The sequence below is a fragment of the Accipiter gentilis genome, chromosome 22 (assembly GCF_929443795.1).
Source record: "Accipiter gentilis chromosome 22, bAccGen1.1, whole genome shotgun sequence".
In the NCBI taxonomy this organism is placed as follows: Eukaryota; Metazoa; Chordata; class Aves; order Accipitriformes; family Accipitridae; genus Astur; species Astur gentilis.
In genome coordinates this window covers 14,094,326-14,116,928 of record NC_064901.1, presented here as the reverse complement: position 1 = coordinate 14,116,928, position 22,603 = coordinate 14,094,326, and the positions used below count along the sequence as shown (strand labels likewise).

At 48.3% G+C, this 22,603-nt stretch overlaps 1 protein-coding gene across 3 annotated transcripts; it reads left to right on the top strand.

The window, feature by feature from the left end:
* Positions 1 to 755: 755 nt before the first annotated feature.
* Positions 756 to 20,503, top strand: BMF (Bcl2 modifying factor). 3 transcript variants are annotated; one of them, XM_049825760.1, is made up of 5 exons: positions 780 to 836; positions 2,317 to 2,481; positions 3,425 to 3,520; positions 4,705 to 4,868; positions 18,558 to 20,503. In XM_049825760.1, exons 3-5 carry the CDS (start codon positions 3,430 to 3,432, stop codon positions 18,657 to 18,659), a joined length of 357 nt encoding a protein of 118 aa, XP_049681717.1. In that variant the 5' UTR covers positions 780 to 836; positions 2,317 to 2,481; positions 3,425 to 3,429; the 3' UTR covers positions 18,660 to 20,503. The 3 variants fall into 3 exon arrangements, with proteins under 3 accessions (XP_049681716.1, XP_049681717.1, XP_049681715.1); XM_049825758.1 differs by having other exon boundaries at positions 3,425 to 3,745; XM_049825759.1 differs by lacking the exon at positions 2,317 to 2,481 and having other exon boundaries at positions 756 to 836; positions 3,425 to 3,745.
* The last annotated feature ends 2,100 nt before the right edge of the window (positions 20,504 to 22,603 follow it).

The following is a 22,603-nucleotide window of genomic DNA, read 5'->3' as shown; positions in this document are numbered from 1 at the left end:
TCAAGGAGAACTTTCTTAAGTCATTCAAAGCCAAGAAGTAAGAGTTTTGTTGGAAAATAACTAACCGCAGTCCAACTCCCATCAAGTTTAAACCTAGCCCAGCCCGTGTCGAAAGCTCTGCTCCTGGCTTGGGATGACTGCTGCGGCTGCAGGCTCAGGCCGGGCGCGGCTCCGGGGGGCCCTGGTCCCAGCAGGGAGTCCCGCCGGAGGCTGACAGAGGTACAGACAGAGGTACTTCCCCGCTCCCACCTGAAACAGGACGGAGCGCCCTCTTTCCCTGCAAAGACTGGGGATGCACAAGCAGTTTATAAGCGAAGGCTGCTCTCCTCGTCGCGCAGCCCTGTCCCCGGGCCGCGGGCTGGGCCCTCTCCTCCGCCTCCGTCCCACACCCGGCACCGATGAGGAGAGCGGCGAGGCGAGTACGCGGGGCTCCCCCCCCAGCGCTCGCCCGGCCGGCGTTCTGCGAGCGGGGAGTTGCGGGGTGACAGACGGCAGCCCGGGCCGCGCCCCCGCGGGGGCCGGGCCGGGCCGGGCCGGGCTCAGCCGGCGCCTGCCCGGGGAGGCGACTCCCGCCCCTCAGCCGCGCCGCTCCCCGCGCCGGGCCGGGCCGGGCCGGGCGCACCTCTCGCGCGGCGGCGGCGGCGGTTGCCCCTCGCGGCGCGTCCCGCCCCTCCCCGCCCATTGGCCGGCGGGCGGGGGCGGGGCGCGGAGGGGGCGGGGCCGCCGTCAGCTGTTCGCGGTCCGCCCGGCGGCAGCGGCGGCAGTTTGGCGGTGGGGAGGCGCGGCGGCGGCTCCCGGGACGCCGCGGCCCCGCGGGACGCCCGTCCCGCTTCTCGGTGAGTGCCCGGGAAGACCTTTCGCCGCTGGGGGCCGGTCCCGCCGAGCCAGGTCTCCGGTCGGCGCGGCGGCGCCGAGGCCGGGCGCGATCGTGACAGGGAAGGGGGTTCGTCCCGGGGCAGCCCCGGCCCGGCCGGGCGGTGCCAGGCGGCTCCTGCCCGGGGTCCCGGGGCGGCGGCGGCGGCGGCGGCGGCGGCGGCGGGGGGGCGGGGACGGGACCGGGCGGGCTGGGAACGAGCCCGGCGGGCACCGAGAGGGCAGCGGTTCGCCGATGCAGGGCGATGGCTCGTTACCGGCAGCCAGCGCTGCCCCTCCCGGGCCGCCCCGCCGGGCTGGGGTGTCTGGTCGCCCGGCGCTGCCCGGCGGAGCCGCGTTTAAACCTCTCGGCCGGGGGTCAGTCTGCGGGCTTGGAGCCCGGGAGGGGAAGAGTTAAAAGCAGTTGGCGGTGCCGAAGCGAGGCCGGCCAGCTTTGTTTTGGGAAGCTGGCACGCACGTGTGTGCTGAGCCCTCCCTCCGGCTGCCGGCCCTCCGCCTGTCAGAGCGCGGCCGCGGCCGGGTTTCGCGGAGGCTGCCTCGGCCCGGAGGCTGCCTCGGCCCGGAGGGTTTGGCGGCTCTCCTGTGGAAGCGCCGTGGGTCGGACAGGGCGCTGGAGAGGGGCGGGCTCCCGCGCCCGCCGTCGGGCAGAGCCCCCGCTGCCCGAGCTCTTCAGCGTCTCTCCCAGCCGAGCGCCGGCGGCGCCCGGAGCCGGCGGCTCCCAGCGCGAGTTTTGCGTTTTGAGACCGCGGAAGAGTCGTAGGATGAGTTATCCTTGACGCCGCTTCGGCATTCTCTCTTCAGCGTTTCCTAAGAGCTCTGCAACAAAGTCGGACCGTATCGCAGGAGGTCGAGTAAAACTTCTTGCGTTCTAAACCCTCTTTTGTTCAGGGTCTGGTCTAGCCGGCTAGCTTTGTGCCTGTGTTGCACTTTCTTGCGCGGAATGCCCGCGTCCCAGTGGGGCTCTGGCGGATGGGATCTGGCAAATCTTGCTGCAAAGACAAAATACCTTATCGCCCTGCCTTTCTGTCAGGTGATGGCGATCCAGCAGCAGGGCTGGCAGGAGATCGTCTATGCCGGCCTCTCGGGACCTGTAAGCCCTTTCAGTGTGCTACTTTAAGCCATGGATGAGAACGAGTGCTGTGCCAAGACAGCACTGCTGTCATCCAGCAGAGCTGGACCAGCTGTGGGGCTGGTACGTGTGCCGCTCTGCAAAATCTTCTTCGGGAGTTGTGGCTGGGCTGAGTGAACCGCTGAGATGCAACAACTTAAATAATGGTAGTGCCCTGGAGTTAAAGCCCTGCACAGACAGTTCTTGCACTGCTCCGTCCCTTTGTCTCCTCCAGCATGTTGGTGTTGTGAGTGCTGCTCACCTGGGGGGAGATGGGAGCACCATGGGGAGCACTGAACACGTCCTTATAAAATTATTATTAATGTCTCCTTCAGGCCTGAAATTCCTCTTGCTAGTCTTCCATTCTGTTAAATGCTTCGCAAACCAGAGCAAAGGAAGAGACATGAAGAGTTGAATTTCACTGCCTTGTTTGGAACTGGGTGGAAATCCTGGAGATGGATCTCTTAGGAGACTGTCTTCCAATTGGGTTAGATGCACAGGTAACAGTAAAGGGACTTGTGTGTTTTTTTGGTAAATCTGCTTCTATTTACTATATGTTTTGCAAAGAGCTCTGAAACAGTGATTTAGGGTTTATTGGGGTTTTTTTTCCCACCATCTTTGTCCAACTTCATGCTGCAACAGAGCTCAGGAGTGTTTACTATGGCAGCTACAGAACTCCTGCTTTAAGCACTGACACCAGCAATGTTTTTTTATTTAGTAGTAGGGTGAACTAATGCGCTGAGAGTGCATGTAGGCTTGAGGGTAAGAGGGGTAATGAAGTGACTGTGTTGCCAAGTTTGGGACATGTCTTAAGTTGAGCTGACGGAAGAAATGAGAAGTTGAAAGGAAAGTTGGCCCTTACAGGGAAAAGTTATGGAGAGCTTCACAAAGATGGCTTTGCCAGCTCTTGAGTTTTGCAACCACTGGGGTTTCTTAAAAGTCTGGCCTTGCAGCCTTGTGATTACAAGAACTTTTCTTCATCAATAAGTAACAGATGGGAAAAAGTGAATGGGGCATACCATAAAGTTCAAATACGGGAGGTCAAAGCAAAGCAGACCCCAAAGAAGCTGACTGGCACAGGGCGATTTGAAGGATTGGGGCTGCTTTTAAAACAATGTCTTTTCAGTTTCTACATGCCGAGGTTGGGGGTTGGCTCTCTCTCCTTGTGACCGGTTGTGGAATTGGAGCCGTGGGTGGACCCTTAGACACGTGTGATCTTTGCCTCTCTCCGGCCCAGTACTCTAGGACTTTCCACAGAGCCCTGACCTTCACCACTGAGTCACTCGCCTCTCCTGCCCATGCAGATGGGCAGCATTGGGAGGGAGGGAGGCAGGCAGGCGTGGAAGAAAGAACTGTGTTTTACTGTTGGAGTAGAAGGCATTCTCTCCTGGACAATGTTCTTGTTGTGTCTTAGCTGTTTCCTCAAATGTCCCTTTATTGCAGGAGCAATGGATCGCCCCAGCTACCTGGAAGAGGACTATTCTAGCCTGGATGGGCTGGACGATGACGTGTTTCACTCTGATGACTTTGGACTTGCAGGTCAGCCTGGTGAGATGACTGCAACTGGCATTTTCACACAGAACCAGTCCTACAGCTGCCTTCTGGGGAGGTTTCAACTATTCCCCCTCACACACTGCTGTGGTCCCGGTATCAGGCATCCTGAGCAGCAGGACAAGGCAACTCAAACACTCAGCCCGTCCTCTTCCAGTCAGGATGTTATGTTGCCTTGTGGAGTCACTGAAGAGCCCCGGAGACTCTTCTATGGTAAGAGCACTCCAGTGTCACCAGCTTTGCAGCAAGGAAACTGTCCCTTTAGCCCTTCCCCAATCAAGCAAGGTTTCTTTCATTAGGGCATTTTATTAAAGGACTGAAATTATTTTGCCTTGGTCCTACAACCTCAGGAAAGACAGCTTGAATTTTCTTACCCTTACTTGTCCACTGCAGGAACCAGGCACTTGCTCATTGCTTCGGCTGTCCTTGATACTCCCACTCTTTTTCTTTTTGGCATTATTCTGTCATGTTTTATTTACTGCTAGATGTTTAAGTGCTCACCATACCTCGTATCCTACGATTTGCCCACATTTTTTAACTTCTAGTGCTGTCTCATCCACATAGGGAAGACTCATAGAAGCCTTCAGTGGAGAGAGGGAAATGCAAAAATTTACACTTTGGTGGGACAGCTTTTAGGCTCTTTACTGGAGTTAAGGTTGTTGAATAAGTAGCACGTCCATCCAGTACTTTACTAGTAACTGATGGGACTCCACTCAGCTTTGTGTATCCGATTCAGCTTTAATTCAAATCAGTCCCACTAAATGCCAGAGAACTGAGAAAAGTCTGATGGAAAAGATACAGCAACCTTTAATGGGAGACAACTTGAGGCAGAGATCTTGTAAAACTGCAAAATTGTCATTAAAAAAAAAAAAAATCAGCTCTTGGCTGAACTATAAACAAGCAAAAGGAACCAAGTGTAAGATCCTGCCAGTCATTTGATTATGGGAAGCAACACAATGCTCTGCTTAATCGATATAAATCTACTTAAAAGCTGAGCAAATGTTTTACTGCATGCTTATGGTATACAGTCATTGTTCGGGCTTCAGGAACTGGACTTTAACATGAGTCAAAAATTTAGGATTATGTGCAGCTCTTTTCCTCCGTAAAGTGTACTGAGTAGAAGAGCTCTTCTTTGCGCTGGAAGAATGACTCTTCTGATCCCTGTTTTGCAGGCAATGCTGGTTACCGTTTACACGTCCCTCCAGTTGGCTTTGCGTTGGATCCGCACCTCCAAGAGGAGCCTCAGGAAGGTCAGCGGGAAGCGCGTGCCGAGGTGCAGATTGCACGGAAGTTGCAGTGCATTGCCGACCAGTTCCACCGGCTCCACATACAGAGGGTAGGGTGTCTCTGGAGGGGAAGGTGGGGGTTTAGCTACCCAAGAGTGGTGTTCTAGAAGACTGGCTCTAGGCATCAGCTAAGTGGGCTGTTGTCTAAGACAGCAGACTGCAGCAGCAGCAATAAAATAGCAGGAGTATCCTGATGGATTTTGCTTATGCTAGATTGCTGGCTCTTCCTAAAGATTGGCAGGTGGAGGGAAGAGAATGCGTGGGGTTGGACTTACTGCCTGGGAAAGTAGCTGTTCTGCGTTAGCTGCTGCTATTCCAGGTCTTCCAGTTCATCAGCAACAGGGTCACTGAGGCTTTCCCCAGGGATCTCCCCTTTGCTTTTTGTTACAGCTTTTACTCTTCTACACTCTTCTCACCACCAGTGTCTTCTCTTCTGTGGCCCAAGTGGGGCCACACTTGATATAAGCTGTGGCTTATATCAGCTTCTCATCTTGGAGATGACAACAAGCCTGGAGTCTGTTCTGACACTCCTTGTTGTCTAGGGGTAGTTCTCTGAAATGTTGTGGAGTATATTTAGATCATGCTAGACTTGCTAGCAACTCCTCTGTCAGACAGTCCTAGCTAATGTCTCAGACTTGTGACTAACTTCCTCACAACAAAAGACAGCTGTAAGATGCCATCAGGTCTGAAAACCACACTCCAGAATCTTGATTTTGTTTTCTTTAAAAAAAAAAAAAAGAAAGAAAGAAAAAGAAACCCTGCTCTTCAAAGAAACAAAATTAAACCAGCACCTCTAAACCCCTTGATTCTTTCTTCCTTGCCCTCCTTCCCCTGTTGAGTAGAGATGAAACAGAAATCCCAGCCGATGCAGCTTGTCAGAGGTGGCAGAGGTTTGGCGATAGGCAGCACTTTGCTGCTTTTATGCAAGCCCAACAAGAAGAGTGTGTATCTGGTTGCGTGTGAAGAAGCTGATGCTCTTGCTGACTTCAGAGAGGGACAGAAAGCTTACCCTCAGTCCAAGTGAGTTGGTGCTCTCGCTAACTGTGGGATCTGTTGCAATTCTTCTCAAAGGTAAGTGAGGATCTCTGTCCTGGTCAGAGAATGTGGCTTGCGGCCGGGCGAAGGTTTGGTCCTCTCTGTGTCATCAGAAAGGTGAGGGAATTCTGGGACTCTTCATCTCCAAATAGCAGGAGGATTAAAGGAGCTGTAACAGGAAGATTAGCCTGCAGCACTGTAGATGGAGCTGTGAAAGCCATTTAGCAAACCGCAGGAGTAACGAGCTACCAGGAGATTTTTTAACACGGGTTGTGTGTGGTTGAGCGGGGTTTACCCCAGCGCGACCTTTTCGCCAGCGATAGCCGAAGACCCCGCTCTCTCTAGCCAGATTCTCACAGGAAAGGGAAGGTTAACCACCTCGGTGGAGGAGCCCTGGAGCGAAGTGGTGGAACTGGTTGTAACTTGACCCCGTTCATCTCGGCGACGGGGCGGCGGGCCGGCGGTGGGGGGGGGGGGGGGGGGGGGGGGTGTACCTATCTGAAGTCCGTCCCTTGGAAACGCACCCAGGAATGCCCACCCAAGGCGGCCCCGCTACAGCAGCCCGGGGTCGGGCTCTCTGCCGGCCCCGTGGCCCGGGGCGAGCCGCCAGCCGCGGGTGCCGCGGGGGCTCCCGGTGCCACGCACAGGCCGGCGGCCAGGGCTGCCGGCCCAGGCGAGCGGCCCGTCGGCCAAGCGTGTGGGAGAGTTAGTAAACAAAAGCGTCGGCCTGCGCTCCCCGGCGGAGCAGCCAGCAGAGGAGGAGCTCTGCTGCCTTTGTTTGAACTGGAAGACCAACAAGTTGTAAGGGGGGGGGGGGGGGGGGGGAGGAGTCGTTCAGCCATTTGAATTTGAAAACAAAACGGGGAAAAAAAAAAAAAAAAACCCAACCCAAAAACTTAACCCGAGGACGGAATAGTTCAGCCAGTGGTTCTCCACAGCCCGACCCTGGGATAGGCCTTGGCATTTGGATCGGTTGAGGGATTCTTGTTTGTCAGGAAAACTGAGTACTGAGCCACATACTGGTGTCCAAGGCACCGTTCCCCATGGAGCGTTTTGTTGTCGTGCCCAATCCCTTCCCTCCCAGCCCTGCATGGAGGATTTCCTTTGGCTTGTGGCACAGATCTGTGCAGAAGCCCCTCCGTCCCGTGTGCGATGACTCTTCCCAGCCTGTTGCTGAAGAAGCAAGCAGTCTGCCCCTGGAGACACGTGAACTGGTTCACAATGTGTTGTGGTTTGGAAGGGGCAGTCTCTCAGATCTGGAAGACTGGGCTGTCGTTTATCTTGCTGTGAAACTAATCCCTGATTTGGATGCCCCATTCCAGCTTGTCTCAAACATTTGGTCAAAACCAACTTTCCAGAGTGGTGTCTTGAATCAGATTTTGAATACCACAAAGTTAGTCACACCAGTGTGGTCTTGTGAAGTCCTGAGAGGGAGCAAGCCTGGTTTTCAACAAACTGTGGCTCTTTTCGGAGCCTACAAAACATCTTATCTGTGAACCCGTGAAAAGAAAATGTATGTGCCCTTTCAGTGGGAGTTAGGAAAGGCTTTCGGTATTGGAGTAGTGCATCCAGCTAGCTTAGGAGTGGCCCTTTCATGGGTCTTGAGTTCTGCGAGACTCTCCAGCAGTTCAGGTGTGGCTCCCATTCTGCTGCTGCAGCAGCAAGGCTGTGTTGACGCAAAGGCCGCTGGTTAATGTACATCCCTGGCTGCGAGAGGAACTGAGCAGGCAATAGCTGCTGAGGTTGACGTCACTGAGTTGTCATTGGACTCAGCTGCACGCACGGTCTAACCCCATCCCACACTGGGAACTGTGGAGAGTCACTGTTATCTCTTCTCTGGGCTCCCGGAGCTATGTGGTATTTATTCTGTGGTTCTTGGCTACACAAAAGATTTTTGGGTATGCGTATCGTAAGAATAAGAAAGTTGGCCACACCTATGCTTGCTTTTGGCTTGTACACCACTTTCAGGGTTTCATTTCCTATTAATATATTAAACAGAATACAGTAGTTTAAAAACTGGCTTTTTTATCCTCAGAACAGTGCTAGAGCAACAACGCAACATTACCTAGTGCTCTGCAGCTTTCATCTCCTTAAGATGCTGAGTTTATTATAGGAAGGACTTGAGCAATGCTCTGTGTTCCTAAGTAGCAGAGCCTGCTACAGGTTGATCCAGTTTGCAGAGGGCTCTGCAGAATGCCATGTGAGACCCATCTATGTTTTCTTCAGCTCTTTAGTACCTCTTACCTGTCTTAGGCTGCGTAGCTTCTGGCAATGTTCCCTCTGTTGTGCTTTTCTTACCCTGCCCCTGGAAAACAAAGGTAGAGCCAAGCCATGCTCTCTGCAGAAGAACCTACAACCTGCCACCTCCTTGGTTTGGAGCACGTGTGCCTTTGCAATGGGATCTGTGAACTGCTTGCTGTAGCCCAGCCGGTGGCAGAACTTAAAGAGTGCGCTCTGAGGTAAAGGAGGACAGAGCTGAGCTTATGGGATCTGCTGGTCGGTCAGCTGCGATGTGCTGCCTGCGCCCCACGTGTCCAGGCCCTCGCAACAAGTGATTGGGCTTTGCTTCAGGTCCTGAGTGCACTTGAGTTTCCTCGGCTTGAGAAGGGGCTTCAACCTGTGCTGAACCGACAGGGTATTTCACGACATGACGTGCTGCTAGATGGGATGTGAGTAGACAACCAGGGACGGCAGCAGCAGCAGCATAAAGCTGCCCCATACGAACATGGGGTTATACAAGAGTGGGGTGGATGACACTGTATATCAGTATCACACCCCTTCGGTTTGACTTGCTCCATTGAGCCACTGGAACACCATGACTTTTTCCAAATAAAATAACTCACTCTAAGCAGGCTGCAGCTTTGAGGGGACTGCTTTTATCACATCTCTTCTTCATGGTGATAAGATCACTTCACAGGGGATAAAATTGTCTCTTTAAGAGCCAAGGAGTGGTAGCCTTGAACAGTTCTGGGCTTGTGTCCAAGCAGAGCCACTGACTTGCTGTATGACCTCAGACAAGTCTCTTGACCTCCTTGTGCTTCAGTCAACCCATCTGGAAAGCTCGGTTTAAAAAAAGCTGAGCCTCAATGAGAACCAGATGCTGAATCAGAGCTGAGCTTTCTTGAGTAAATAAGTGCATTACAAACAACAACAAAGTCCCTTTCCAACACATCAGGAATCCTGCAGTTGATTTAGATATGCTGACCATGCTCAAAAAGCCTCTGTGGACCTAGCTATAGAAAACTTTGTTTCTCTAAATTTCCCAATTGGTTCAGCAAGTTATTCTCTTGCGTCGCTGCAACAGGCTTGAGCAGCCTGTAGAGCACAAATGCCTGCATCCACACCGACTGTGGACAGACAGCTAGGCATGTACCTGTTTGCCTCAAGTTAATGACACTGAAAATGTCCAGGAGGAAATGTTGTTTTCCTTTGAAAGTGAAACTTGTTACATTTTGCATATTTTTTCCCCTCTGTCTCTCATGAGAATTATCGAGGCCTCCTCTGAGACACTTCTGCTTATGCAACAGGGAGCCCATGTCTCTTGTCGGAAACTTATCGCGTGAGAGAGTGGGCACACAGCGCTACGTGTCTCAAACTCTATCAGGCTTTTCTCCATCGTTTATTGAGGACACTCTGGGAATTTTTTAGCAGTTGCCTTTTTAAACTGGAATTGTTTGCAGGAAACTGTCCATTATGATGACTTTACATTTTAGGAAAAATGTTCAGAAATCATCCTAATGTAATGCAGAGACTCTCAAACTGTCCTGCAGCTGAGCCTGTAGCACCGGCAGCTCCATACTTTGTACTTGTACCTGCAGTCTCTGAGACTCGGGGTAAGTGCTTTCATTCGTTTCCTGAGTAGGTCAGTACCTTTCAGGATCTTCTCTGCTGGCTAGTGCTTGCTGGTCCTGCATCTGCTGTGCAAAGCAGTGGGTCTCTTCTTCAGCTCTGCTGTCTGTGGGTTGCCCATCGGTGTAGGACTTGAATTTCCAGCTGAGGATGCAGGATCATGGTGAGGGAGAGTACCAGCTGGAGAACTCGTGAAGTGTGTGAGCCCGGTTTAGAGGGCAGGCGGTAGGGTGGGTGTGAGGTTGGGAAGATTGAGATGTAAAGCAGAGTTCTTGCAGGGCTATGGAATTGGGATCCTAGGCTTGAAGGAAGGAGGGTGCCGTAGGGGAAAGAGGAATTCTCCACTTAGTGGAGTCAGAAACTTGATATGAGGAAGTGGAGGCAGAGTTTTTGCTTAATGTTGTTAGAATTTTTTTCCATTTTGACAAATGACAATGAAGGAAGAGGTGGGCTTGGAAGTGCACCTTCCCCTATGCATACAAATGACACAGCAACCTGTTGCCCCTTGCCTAGCACCTGTTCTGAAATCCTGCTGCCTTTGGAGCAGATTACTTGACATTTAAGTTAACAGAAACTTGCTGGACCCTTTCACATCTGATCTGAAATTATATTCTTTGGTACGTTAAGAAAAGAAACTGAGAACAAGAACATAGTTACGCCACTGTATAAATGCATGTTTCTCCCATATCTTGAATGTTACATAGAGTTCTGGTTTCCTTCTTCCAAAAAAATGATGCAGCAGAACTGGAAAAGGTTCAGAGAAACACAAGAAGGATGATGAAACTTCCATATGAAAAGTGAAAAAATGGGCTAGGACTGCTAAGCCTAAAAAAGACACAAAGCAAGAGGGTAGCAATATTAAGCAGAAGTCAAAAGTGACATGAAGGAGATGGATAGACTAATTTCTCCCAGTACAAGAACTAGGCAAAATCAGGTCAAGCTAGTAGGAGCCAGCTCAAAGTAAATGAGGTAGTTTTTCATGCAATAGGTAGCTCTGTGGAACTCTTTGTCAAGGCATTGTGCATCCCAGAGCTTTATCTGGGTTCAAGGGGAATCAGGACAAGTTTATGGCCATTGAAGGAGACATTAAATAAACAGAAACCAGATCTGACTCGGGAAGTCCTGAGCTCAAACTAGTTAGATGCTGAAAGAGTATTAGGGGGAGCTATTGCATGTACTTGCCCTCTGCTTTTCCTCGGGCAGCCACATAAGGCTGCTGCACTTGGAGGCTGGGCTATGTGAACTCTTGATGCAACAGTCACATAGAACCATTGTATATTGGTTTAATAAAAAACACGAAATTTTTGCATCAGCCTAATCTATCCTTCTTCTCTACGCTTTCAGCTGACAAAAGATTTAAATATATTATGGTTTTGTTCCTGCTTAAAATAGGGGATAATGTTAAAAAGCAAAACTTCCTGCCTAGCTCTGGTGGAGGAAGTGGGCAGAGGCAGAGGATAAGGGAGCCTGGTGGCAAGAGAGCGGTGCAAGCTCTGTGCAATGGTGCGCTGTAAATCCTTCACCCCACCGGACACAGGACTGCCGTGTCTTAAGGCAGTGGGGCCACAACCTCAAAATACCAAGATTGCCCACATGAAAGAGCACCAAGTAGTTCTTTGGGACAGTACAAGTGAATTGTTTTGCGCTATTTCTAACATCACATGCAGTATCGCCGTGTGATTTAAATAGCATTCAGTGCCACTGCTTCTCCTGTACAACCCCAGTCGTCTCCGCAGGCTCTTCTGCATTTCCTTGGCTCTCGCAGCACCGTGCCGGCTGTGACAGCGGTAACGTGCTTTCTGCTTGTAGCAGTGTGACAGCTGAGAAATTATTTTTCAATTAAGAAATAACTGCGGTAATATCCCACTTCTTTTTTAGTGTGGGAGACTAGGAAATGCAGGTTATAACTTGTCTGAGATCATGCAGGGCTTGCTGGTTGGAACCCAGTTGTTCTGCCTCCAGTCCTCTGCTTAGGTTGGTTGATCTTATTAAGATACTGCCATCTCTGAGGGGGATGATGAGATGTTTGGGCTGATTATTTATGGTGAGGAGTGTGCGTGTTTGTATTTTACTCAATTAAATTTTATGGTGGAAAGGCAGGAAAGCAAGCGCCCAACTGCAGAGTCCTCCTTTGTTTCAAGCCATTGAGGAGGAATGTCCCGCTAGGCTTTTATAGTCTCTGTTTGGTGGGTTTTTTTGTTTCTCCTTGGTAGCTACCCTCGCCAATGGCAAAGGAATCTTTCTGAGGACCGTACTACAGCAGAAAGAATAGCGATCTAAAAATAAAAGCAGTGAGGCAACTTCTATTAACCCCAGTTAGGTTTTTCCTGATGTAACGCCTGACAAGACACTGGTGGCGGGGGTCTGCAGCCGCCCGCTGAGGAGAGCCCCGGAAAGGCGTGCGGACCCCGGCCTGTGAGGAGGAGGAGGAGGAGGCCGAGAGGGCCGTGCGTGAGAGCGGCTCTGCCGGGCAGTGTTTGCGCTGCGGCTGCTGTGTTTATATCGCTCTCTAAATTTAGCCTCTGAGTCATCAGAACTGCTGACGAGAGGCTGCTCTGCCCGCAGGCTCCAGCCCTGCACCTGCCCGCCTGCCTGCAGGCTCCCCTCACAGCAGGGCAGCCGGCACTGCGCCCACGCCAGGCCAGGGCCCTGCGCCCCCCCCCCCCCCGCGCCCCCCCCCCCCCCCCCCGGATATTTTCCCCCCAAAATGTTCAAAGTGTTATTTTAACCAAAGCCCCGAGGTATGCTTTAATCACTAGGGGGTGTCTCCCGTGCAGCGAGCAGTGTCGGGAGCACCTCCCTTCTTCTGGTGGTGAGGGAATCGATGCGAAGTAAAGGTCAGTCCATCCCCACGGCCTGTGCCGGTTAGGTCACAAACAGGGCAAGCTGCGCAACAGCTCTGTCGGTTCACACTCAGGGTCTGAGTGAACAAGCCCGCCTGCGCTTGCTGCCCGCAGCTGGGGCTGTGGGAGGGGGTGGGTGTCTTCTCCTGGGCACGGAGGAGAGGCCTGGGCATCTCTCCCTGCACCCTTGTCCCCCACCTCCCACAGCGTGAGGGAGAATCCCCCCTGGACCCTGTGCCACAGGTAGAGAGTGGTATCAGGTGCAGCTCTGTGGAAACGCAAGACCCTTATTTACTATATTGATGGAAAATAAGCCGTGTGCCCCCCGGGGGTGCAGCAGGGGAAGGCTGGGGGCCTGGGAACAGGGTGGCCGGTGGTTGCCCTTCCCAGGTTGCCGTCAGCTGGCTGTTGCCATGGCGTCTGTCTGCTTCCCCTTCCTGCCTGCTCTGGAGAGGAAGGCGTGAGTGGCTGCGTGTTTGTTTTTGAACTACAAGAAAGTTGAGAAAGGGCTCACCTGCGCAGCTGTCGCCTGCAGCAGGTTTGGGGCAATGAACGTCGCTGTTTGCTACTGCTTGGACCGGCACCTCGGCAGGGGTCAGCGCTGGCTCCCTTGCGTGGGCTGGGCAGCCCTTATATGGGTTTTGGGGGTCTCCTGCACCTCTCATCCTTCCTGCTGCGCCTGCTCCTGTATATCCTCTCTCCATAAACACGCTTGTTGCTTATCTTGCTTCGCAAAGCCTGATGGATGCTTTGAGAAAGGAAGCAGTACTTGAGATGACGCCTCCCTCTACCACAAGTTTAGTCCCGTGTAAAGAGAGCTGCGGGGTTTGCGAGCCAGAAGGATGCAGATTCCCGAGGAAGATCCTCATCCTCCTCTCTCTGTCACCACAAGAAATCATGCCGCTAAACTCCTCTTTTGGTTTTTCTCTGTTACTGTCTCCTTTTTTTCCCTGCTGCTTTTTACGCATGCATTATTCTTTGGTCATTAGGAATCACAGCTGGTAAGATTTGTATTTGACTTCCATTGGCCTGCATTTCTCTCTCCAGCGGGGGACACCTTCTGTAACCTCTGTTGCCTTGGGGACTGTGACTTTCTAGTCTTTCTAAGCTAAAGCATATTTTGTGGTAGCACAATATGCCTCCAGCCACCTGGCAGCCAAAACAGCCTTCAGTGATGAGTCAGCAACTGCTCCCGGTGTGCAAGTATTTTTGTTTTCAGTGAATAAATAAAATCCCAACAACTTATTGCTAAAACTTGTATTACTCATTAAAGGAAGAATGATGTTTTTATGTACACATATGCCATTATTCTTTTGCTCTAATAGTGCCATTTATGGCCATATTTTAATCTTTCGAGTTAAGATGGGATCAGAATTTGACCCTTAACCATCTGGAAGCCATGAAGCAAGGTCAGAAGTTGCCCATGAGATCAAGAGGATAGACAGGTGTACCCTTCTGTATATGTGATAGGAATGTATCAGACCCACGTACGATGTGTATATGATGAACTTATTCTTTATTTTTTTTAAGGAAGGATATTAATGGCAGATATGTATCAGGTGGAAAAGTGAATCCTATTCATCTGTTAAACATTTATGCTCAAAGATTCAAGGAGCTGTATCAGAGGGACAACATTTTCTTTGAGGTATATTACCTGTCCTGATCTTCCCTTGGTCACCCCGTGCAAGGGCTTGGTAGGAGTAAAAAGTTTTTGACATCTGAGGTGCTATTTGACAGATGCATATCTGTGTGCTTACAGTGTGAAACATGTATTAGGAATTAATTATGGGGAGGGAATAAATGTCAGGTCAATCGTGTCCCTCTTTCATTTGCTTCCAGTAAAAGTCTTGCTGGGTTTTTGTGTTTGTTTACCACTATTCCGGCTTCTGGTTCAGCACAGTTCATGGAATAGGCTTCACTAATGTACTGTTGCTGCAGAGGACACTTTTCCTGTAAAATGGCCTTTCCTTGTGACTCATTAAAGCATTCATGCTAATGCCTCAGACAGACAGTCTCTTAAGGATATCCCCTTTAAAAAGCAGCAGCTGCAATAGGAAATGGTTTTATGTGTTTCCAGCTTTGTGTTGACTTACTGTATTCACAAGTCTAGTCTTCTTTAGTTACAGTTAGTATAGAGGGCAAAAGGGGCTTCTTTCCATCTTGGGAAAGGAGCTTCAAAATGTTGGTTGTGTTGCTATGGCATAGAGGTGGTGGAGTGTTCATCCTTGATACTTAAGTGCAGTAGTGACTCTGAGGATTGAATTGTTTTGATGAGGGACAAAGCAGCATAATGAAGCTTAGGAAAATTATAAACCTGTGCCACAATAGTTGTCAGTCTTAGAAAACTGTAAGAATTTACTTGAAATGTATCACATTGAAAAAATTAGATGCCAAATTCATGGAGTCACTCTCCTGGGTTTTCTGTCCTTCCTGGCAGCTAAATTATACCACACCAAAAAACCCTCAGTCTTGAAATATTTGAGTATTTTGGTCTTGGCAGAGGCGTATCTAGGGAAAAGCTACTGAAACTTGTGAAAAGGACATTTTTTAGGCTAGGACAGTTATTCCCATAAATTGTTTATCTCTACTGCAAAGCGTATCTGCCATTTCCATTCTGTGGCTCTTGTCCCACGCTGAATTAGTACCATGGAAAGCACAACAGCCCAGAAACGAAGCCATGACTCTCTAAACCCCGTTTAGCTAGGCTTGCTGCTGAAGCAAGCAGTCCCAGCTTGCTCCTCTTCTCAGGTCACCTTTCTGTTGTGCTGGCACAAGCATCAGCTTGACTATCTGATGCCTTGGGTCAGATGGATTAGGATGACCTGATCAATAGTAAAGGCAACTTCTTTACCAGATTAGTTCTGGCCTTGATCATTGTGCTGCTCTAGTTCACTTTCCTGCACTAGTGTGAGGAGAGGACAGTGTGAGCGGGCTGCTTCAGTACGCAAGCCAGTGAAAGTGTGTGTGGGACTACACCACTGTGGAAGGAAATGCTGGCTGAATACGGGCCCAGGGAAATCAAGCCCTAGGTCTAGGAATAAAGCCTGGAAAGCTGCCCTCAGTCTAGTGCTCTATTTTTTCACTTCAAAACAAAATTAATGGTGTCAATGTCCTTCATAAAGTGATCTGAGATCTTATGCTTCTTATAAGCAGGGGGAAACAAAGGTAAAGCAATTCCTCTTCTGCCCTTGCATGGAAATCTCCTTGAGTGTCTTAGGCAAATAGTAGGAAAGATTTTTAACTGGAGAAGGACAAAAATGCTGTACCAAAAAAGTGGCTTCAAAAGACAGTGAAATAAATACAGTGGAATATCAACTTAAAAAAAAATAAATTAAGACTTTTTCTCAGTATTTGTGATACCACATCTCACTAGTTCTCTTGCAAGTCTGTAATCCTTCTTAAAGTAGAGCTCTAAAACTCTTATTTACCAAATAAAACCAAAACCCAATACCTTCCTCAAAAAGCTCCCCTCCTTCAAAAAAAAAGGAGGAGGATGAGCTCAATCCTTCCACTGTTTTTCCCTGAACGTGGCCTCTTTTACCTATCACTGCAAAGAACAAGTAATCCTTTTCTTCTGAGGTGACATGTGAAACTTAAGGAGGAGACAGAATATTTAGAAACCTCTTATGGTGTGTGAGAAGTGCAAAGCGGCCTCCTGCATGAAGCGGGACATTCATATGGGTATTCTTACATGTGTTTGTCCTCCTGACAGTGGAATAGTTCAAATTGCACATGCCAGATCGGCACACCTCCTTTCATCTGACCCCAGATTAACCCACTTTATAAAATTCCACGAGAGTTTCCATTAAAGAGGGTCCACCAGTGATGCTGAGATATAATTCAAGTTCAGGATTTCGATACCAATTTTTAAGCATCCTTTTGCATTTCCCATACTAAGTCCCTAGAAGACACTTCCTCACCCTCTTGGCTCCCAATAGAGTAAAATAATCTGTCAAAGCAGATTGTCTTCAGGGCATCTGTAGTATGTTTGTCCACCATGCTCTCCTAGCGTAGTTCCTTACTTGTTGAAACTGCAGAAGGCGGCATTGTGCTTGCATGCCACTTCGTTGACATGCTATCCAAATATCTCTGTTTAAGGAGCAGTCCGGTTAAGCTGTAATAGCTTGATAAAAACATGGTATCTAGATTTCATCGGGACATTATGGTTCCACGTGCCTGTTTGAGCAGGTTTGGGAGTGTGGGTCTGTGGAGGAGGGTGAGAAGAATCTCTGGAGTTTGATAAGGAAAGACAAGCCTTGTCAAACAAAGAGGTGAGTAGCAAAACAAAAAGCATCTTGCTTTTTGAGACTATATCAGGTTTTTGTAACCCAGCCCTAGGGGATAGTTTATAAAAGATGTTTTCACCTGTAAATCTAGCAATGGTCAGTATGGACTGAACCCAGTGCTGGTTACTTTGAAATAAATGACACCAGGCTCTAGAGTCACTGTCTGTGGGTTATGCTCCAAACACAATGGTGTTGAAATGTGTGATGGGATCTGTGTGAACTCTTCTAAATCCAGAAGACAGCTGTTAAGTCTTGAAGGTAAGAAGAATCACCCACTGCTAAGATGCAAGATGAACACAGGTTTTCTGAAGCCAGTTTTGTGTGTACTTGTGATTCAAATGGCACAGACCTACTCACACTGAAAAATGAATGTAATTTAATGACTATCTGGGAGGGCTTTGAAGAGCTGTCTATTGACACATCTCCAATACACCAACTCCAGTTGTAACTCCCTCTTACTTGTGATTACGTAAAGAATGCCTTGCAACCATGTTGTTCTGCCCTGTTGGGCTAATATGAGTTGAAACATCTTGTTCATATAATGTGCTTCAGCGCTCTTTTATGAACTCCTGTGTACTGAGGCAAAGTTGTTGGAAGCCAGTCTTCTGTTTCCTCGTCTGCTGGGGATTGGGGGGTGGGGGTGGGGGATTGGGGCTGGTTTGTTTTGTTTTCCAGAAATGATCAGTCCTGCTTAGCAAATATGGAATTCTGGATGAGAAAACAAAGACTGACTTCTAATAGATGGTCGGTTATTGAGGTGAAATAGTATCCCAGGCTGGGCAATGTAAAGAGAAACCCACCTGTTTGTATGAGATGCCATTAAAGTGCGGGAAGGTGGGGGTATAATCAGAGCCACTTTTGCAGGGGTGATTACATATAACAAAAGAAGGAACAGTGTCCCTGCCCCAAAGCTGCATTATATAGTCTGGTGTCCCCCTGAAACTCAACTCCCATGTTTCTTCCTTGACAATGGGACCTGAAATAACCTCTTGGTTTTGGTTTTTTGTGTGTTTTCAAGTATGTTCTTGCTTAAGGTTTAATTGGCTCCAGTCAGTAGGAAAGGGCTCCAAGGCTGATTATTTATGGCTTACTGTCAAAAGTGGCTATAAAAAGGGCAGTATTATCTTGGAGATGCTGGGAAGGAAAATGTGGTGGGGGGAGGGTGGGGGAGTGTGTGTGTGCACGAATGTGTTTTCTTGTACTAGATGAAATCAGAGTTTTGCTGTCTCAGCAGTGTGGTTTAAATTGAAGATTAACCCTTTGACCTTCACGGTGTCAAATCACTTACAGATGGATCACCAGTTATATTTTTTTCTTTTTTTTTTACTTTTGGGGTGAAGGGGGGCTTTTTTTTTTAAAAAAAAAAAAAAAAAAAGGTTGTTTGTTCATGCAGCTGGGGCTTTTGAAAGGCTCAGAAGCCAATCTGATTAAAAACAGCACTTGGCTAAACTCTGCAAAATCCTACAAGCAAAAAAAAAGTTTAATCCTCTTGTGCACAATGCATAAAGGGTCTGCTCTTTTCTTTTTGTAATGTTAGAGCTACAATTATTTCTGGAGAACTTATCATTTCCCTCTCTCCCCTCATCCCTTGCTGCACCCCCTTGTTATGCTGATGGGATTAAAGTGTCTGCTCTTGAAAAGTGTAACTGAGTTGTTATTGGAAAAGAGAAGTGGTATGTTGCAATTTTAGAAATATAAATAACCTTGCTTCAACTGTTCTCTACAGCATCAGCAGAACAGAAATCAAGTGTGGTGGCAGCTTTTTCTCTTCCTACACAACTTGGCCTTAAACGCGGAGGCGAACAGGAACCACACTGGGCAGAGGTGAGCTTCGCCCGCCTGTTTCAGGCCGCATCCAGTCTGCAGGGAGCACTGAACAAACACTGGTTCGGGGGCGAGACATTGCACACCGCCGGCCGGATGTGAGGACTCTGAATTTCTGATACTCGTCTTCAAGTTTGGGGTTTTTTACGGACTCTTCTTTGCTGCTGCCTGCCTCACGAGGCAGGGAGCTCTTGTCCAACACTGTTGAAGGAAAGCCAGAATGTGGGTGTGTTTGGTAAAGCTTGCTGCTGGTTCCCCGCGCCGGTGACCTCTGTGCAAGGGAGGCAGGTATTAGACTAACGGCTTCCTCTGCCCTATGTGTTAGTCAGTGGTAGAGTGCAGGAGTGTCATTTTGGCTGCTAGTTAAAAATTATGTCTGGGATTGATGACTCTAAACATACTTTGGGTATCTTCCAGAGCAGAGATGCTCAGTTCCTCCACAAAGAAAGTTCTTTTTAGCAATGAAAACATTCATGTAGCTCATATCCATCAGGTTACTTGTTTTCTGCATGGGTTACTGTTTATTTCCTTGCATGCTGTGTGAGAGAAAATCACAAAGAAAAAAGATCTCTTCAATCTTTCCATTGGGCACCAGTTGCAGCTCTCTCACATGAAGTTGTTCTTTATCATTGCCATCAATAGAAAAATCATTTCAGTAGAACAGTCTTAAAGTTAAACCTTCCTGGGGTTGCTGGTGGCTATTAGTTTCTGCCACTGTTTGCTTCTAGTTCAGTGTTTGCAGTGCCCATGAGCCAGCATGAAGCCAAAAACCATGGAATATGACACAAGCATCATTCTTCTATAATGCTAATGTATATGTTTTTATTATTTTTATGATGGGTGTTTATTTTGTTTTGTTTTTCTTTTCTCTTACTATAATGTGGTCGGTCAGGAAGGTTTAGGTTCCAGGCATCTGATAGTTTTGCTTCAGGATTTGACAGGGAAATTAATTAGCAACTAGTCTGACATGTACACTGTACAAGCAGTCTGTCCATTACTCTAGTATTTAATGTTTGGAGGCTGCTGTAAGCATATGTTGACTAGCAGCAGTAATATTACTTCAAGGAAGATCTAACAGTTCCCAGTTTATGTGCACTCAGAAGTTTGTCCATGTGACTGACACTATTGGAACAGCACAGCGAAATTACCCTACCAAAAGGAAGTAGCCTTAAATACCAATGGCTACTTCTCTGTAGCCTTAAATATGGTTAGTTCGCAAACACAGTGACAAATAGGGTAAAACACGAACAGAAAAGCAATACAGACTTTATTTTCTTCAGACTGTTTCCATATTGCCACTGCACCTTGTAGGCCTCAAATAATACAACCAGCGTGAGGAAGAGCTATCCAGATAATTTCTCTTCAGTCCTGTTACAAACGTCGACTTCAGGTGTTGAGGAATTCTTCTGCTCCTGGTCCACTCTCAAAAATAAGCATTACTGTACAGGAAGAGTAGTTTACTTGCACATACGCTTTCTCCTCCACGCCTCTTTGCATAGCCTTCTCTAATTCATGCTTTCTTTGGTATTTGTATAATCTCATCATTGCACTGTAGTGTCTGGTAACAATTTGCTGAACACAGTTAAATTTGGACTTTCTCCCTCTCTCCCAGCCCCATTCTCTTGATTTGCATCCTGCTCTACTGTGGCAAAATGTGCTTTAGCTCCCTGAAAGAGGTCCCCAAGCCTTTTTTGCTTTCATATATTCACAGTCACTCTCTTTCAACATAAGGAGAGTTTATGTGAGAAAAGCTTTTTTTCTCCCCTTACGTTATTTTTCTAGCTAGAGCTAGAGTAATATGTTTGTTCATGATGGTTAATAATTCATATAAATGAATCTCAAGTAATATTTGGGGGGGAGTGTATGGAGAGGGAGGGCGGGAGGGTTTTTTTTAGGAGGGGGGGATTGTTTTTGGTTTTGTGTTGTTTCTTTAAGCATGTGCACTACAGAGTTACCCAGAGGGATACAAGTGATAGCTGTTGCTGACTATGCTCCAGCAGTATGGGAAGCCACTCTCTGCCCATGTTGACAGAGGTGACACCTTCCATACTTTGCTTTGCACAGTCTGCTTGGAGTAAACGCTGGTCATTGGAGAATGAGGACTTAAATGGGGGTGAAGGCCTGAGGGGTGGTACAAGCACAGGCTGAATTGGGGACCCCTGAAAAGCTGGATGTTAAAGAGAAGACTCTTAAATCAGAAGCTCTTAAAGAGGCAGGAGTGGAAGCGCTGAGGCTCAGGAAGCAATGCAGCATGCTGCCTGCCCACATAGCATGCCCTAGGATGTGATGCTTGCGTTTTCCCACTGGTTGCCAGGACCCCTTTATCAGGAGCAGTCAAAGCTACATCATAACAGCCCTGCAAACTACAAAAAAATTCAGCAAGTGCTTCTGACACTTAAAAACCATCATGAGCTTTCTTCTTCCCCTCTGCCTTGACTTGACTGCCAAACAGGCCAATAAGGCCTGTTCTCTGGATGCGTAAGCTGGAAAGATTGGTCTGCTACTGGTGCTTTCTGGTGTTGCGACCCAACCAGTTTGTCTAGGGTAAGACTCTTCTTAACATAGAGAAACAAGTATCTGAAACTGGTCCTCAGTAGGGCTGCCTGCCTCAATAGAGTCATTTGGCTCAGGGAAAGACACATCTTTGCCAGTCCATATTTCCCTCTGTAACAACAGACTTATCAAAATTGGTCATGCCAGGGTCTCAAGTTAAAATCTCCTTGAACAACAATACTTCATTGGAGAGATAGAGCTAATGCTAGACAAAAGCTGACTTCCTGCAATATGTGTGTTGGTTACTGGTGCCAGCGATTTACAACCACTGATAATATATTTTAATTATATTCCATATCTGCATATCTTGGAGAAAGGAAATATGCTCTGTCAACCCAAAAGTCTTTATTTTGCTTCGTGTAGATTTGGAGGGGCAGGCTGGTTATTCACTTAGGGAAAAGCAGCTACTTCATACTTACAGTCTCACCTACTTGAGGAAATAGTGGGAAGATTTCACACATTTATCAACAAATGCACAGATGGACAGCACCCGTGTATTTGTCACCTATTCCATGTTAGTAAGGCCCCTTGAGCATGCACTGAGGAGATCTTCCCCGCAGAGCAGCAATTACAGTGTGGCCATGGCCATGGCCATACGTCAGTTGTTTGGGGAAACAGTTCCAAGGAACATGGTTTAAGTCCTGTTGGTAAAGGAGTATGCTCATGTTTTTAGATACTAGTTTGTCTTGGTGAAAGGAATGGGGACACTGTTTCTCTCTGTGTTGTAAAACTACAGTCTAACAATTTAGAAAGAACAGTCAGATCTTTCTCCTAAAACAAATTCCTATTTTTAATGAGCAGTTCTTAAGAAGAGCTTGAGCTGCTGCTGATGGTACCAGCAGCCTTGAAGTATCTTGCTTGCCTTCCCCACATCTCCAAAATGGCTTCAGACCTCAGCTCTTTCCTTGAGGGATGGAGTTATTCCTATGGTTTCCCAACTTCCTACCCTTTGGAATATCTTGTAACCCGCCCATCCCTGGATCCAGCAAGCCCGGTGCTAGTAGGGAATAGTTAGTTTTACTTTTGTTTCCTGCAATTCTTGAAAGCTGAGCCAGTAATCACAAAGTGACTGCCCAGGGATAGCTGCAAACTGCCATAAATAGTATACAACAGAGGCAGGGGAGAGGATGAATTTGCATGGAAAGGGTTGCCGATGGCTCTGTGTGTGGGGCTGCAGCCTTCTCCCAAGGTGCTGATAATCCCTGGTAGCACTGAATTCTTGCATAACTGATCACATATCTCAGTTTAAATAGCTGGTTGTTATTAAATGTTTGTTGGCTGAATTCTTGGTAGAGGAGTCCTGAGAGAAATTTATCAGCCTTTGCTTTGGAGCTGTGTATCAACAAGGGAATAGAGGCAAGGAACCCAGTCCTTCTTCATGTAGAAAGGGTGATT